Source organism: Cyphomyrmex costatus, unplaced genomic scaffold, assembly GCF_001594065.2.
Source record: "Cyphomyrmex costatus isolate MS0001 unplaced genomic scaffold, Ccosl1.0 scaffold4213, whole genome shotgun sequence".
Taxonomy (NCBI): domain Eukaryota; kingdom Metazoa; phylum Arthropoda; class Insecta; order Hymenoptera; family Formicidae; genus Cyphomyrmex; species Cyphomyrmex costatus.
The window spans coordinates 1-2,074 of NW_017278442.1; the positions used below are offsets into that span (position 1 = coordinate 1).

Consider the following 2,074-nt stretch of genomic DNA (forward strand, 5'->3'; position numbering starts at 1 on the left):
CATGCGCGGGCGTTATTCTGCGCAAGTGCGAAAAGTTGTATATACTTATTGACAACATTAAAGAGACGAAGTAAGCAGTCTAGTGTAATATATAGAAGTCTGTGCTCGTGTCTATCGTCGACGCGCCGGCCCGCCGCGAATCTTTCTTCTTTGTAGTGGAACAAGCACCGACGGATTGATAGTCTGTCTTTGTCTGTCTAACGGTTCGATAAACATGGACATAGGGAAGATTCGAACCAAAAAATCATGGACATAGGAAAGATTCGAACCAAAAAGTCGTGGACATTACCGACACGATCGTGGACATTGGCTACATAGTTCAATGTCCACGTTTTGTGGACATAGAGGCGCTTCAAAATAAAGTTGCATCTAAATCGCGGGCATGGCCGCTCTCAGGCTTCTCTCTGGTAATACTAACGGAAGTGTTGGATCATAAAAAGCTAAACATTTATCGCTTGTGAAAGCCTTTTTTGCCGCTACCCAAGACTGCTCCTGACGCTCAGTCCATTTGAAATCTTTATCCTTTTGTAGCAATTCATATAACGGTCTCAATAATGTACTTGTATTTTCAATAAATCTACTGTAGTAGTTTATCATACCGATAAACGACTGAGCCTCAGTAACGTTTCTAGGCCGCGGCATTTTCCTAATTGCGTCGAATTTTGAACTGTCCTTCTGCAAACCGTTTTTGCCGATAACATAACCACAATACGTAATCTCACTGGCGAAAAATACACATTTCTTTTCGTTTATTTTAATATTGTAATCGTTCAAACGTTTGAAAGTTTTTTCCAGAATTTTTGTAAATTTATATTCATTTCTTGCTGCTAAGGCAATATCATCGAGCATGACTTTAACGCCTTTTATTCCGTGTAATATTTTTTCCATTGTGATTTGCCATAGAGCAGGTCCCGATGCAATCCCGTACATTAAACGCGTGACCTTGTAAAGTCCCTTATGTGTATTAATCGTCAGGATTTGTGAACTTTCTTCGTCCATTTCAAGGTGCGAGAATGCCCATTTTATATCAATTTTACCGAAAACCGTGCAGTTTGACATTTCAGAAACCAGTTCATCAATTGTAGGTAACGGATGCTCGGTAATTTGTAGTTGCGGATTAACTGTAACACTGTAATCTCCGCATAAACGGACAGAGTCATCCGCCTTCAACACTGGAACAACGGGAGTTGCAAATTCTGAAGTCTCGACTTTGACTTTGAATATTCTCTCGTTTACGAGGTTTCCTATTTCTTTATCTACCCGTGGTATCAGTTTAAAAGGCAAAGGACGAGCTTTCAAAAATACTTTTTTAGCATCAGGCTTCAACGTAAGTGAACCCTTTATATCTGCAACCTTACCTAGTTTTTTGTTTGTCAAATTACTGTATTTCGCGAAAAGATTTTTTATAAACGCGTCCCTGTTAGGGTTGCCAACCGTCCGGTTTTGACCTGGACTGTCAGGTTTTCAGTAATCTTGTCCGGTGTCCGGTTGACTAGTCAAACCGGACGTCATATGTCCGGTTTGTAAGTACATCCAAATAATAAAATCAAATTTAAAGCGCCATAAGAAGTTACGTAACAGACCGCCCAATTTTTGTGGCGCTCCGCTAGGACTACCAACTACGTGCACTCAAGTGCACTTTTTGAACGTAGTCGGTAGTTCTAGCGGAGCGCCACGAAAATTGGGCGGTCTGTTACGTAACTTCTGCACCTACGTACCAGCACTATCAGCTTGCTTTTGATATACCATATGTGTAAAGGTTAGATTAGGATATCAACTCGAATCTTTAACAGATTTATTAGTATTGTTTGAAATCTTCCAAAGTTTTTAAACGAGGTAAATATATATACATATTCGGATATTGTAAAGAGAGAAAGCAAAAGTGCCAGCTTTGAAGAAATTGACTTAAATCATAATCATACTAGCGATTGAGATTGGATTGGAATTTAACCAATCAGAAGAAAAAAGAACTAATTAATTAAGTTTAGTATAAATTTTACTTTAATCTTAATCAATCTGCTTTATATTAACTTGCACTTTCCACAATATCAGATTTTTTAAGAGCATATTACTC

The 2,074-nt window shown here is 38.7% G+C and overlaps 1 protein-coding gene across 1 annotated transcript; it reads right to left on the bottom strand.

The window, feature by feature from the left end:
• Window positions 1-369: 369 nt before the first annotated feature.
• LOC108777253 (uncharacterized protein K02A2.6-like) lies at window positions 370-1,749 on the bottom strand. Its single transcript, XM_018544091.1, has 2 exons — window positions 1,719-1,749; window positions 370-1,358 (listed from the first exon to the last, which is right to left on the bottom strand). Exons 1-2 carry the CDS (start codon window positions 1,747-1,749, stop codon window positions 370-372), a joined length of 1,020 nt encoding a protein of 339 aa, XP_018399593.1.
• Between the last annotated feature and the right edge of the window lie 325 nt (window positions 1,750-2,074).

Coding starts and splice junctions, on each gene's coding strand:
- LOC108777253 (XM_018544091.1), bottom strand. CDS start 1,749: ATGGTATATCAAAAGCAAGCTGATAGTGCTG. Junction 1,359..1,718: donor AAAGCAAGCTGATAGTGCTG/GTACGTAGGTGC, acceptor ACAAAAAACTAG/GTAAGGTTGCAGATATAAAG.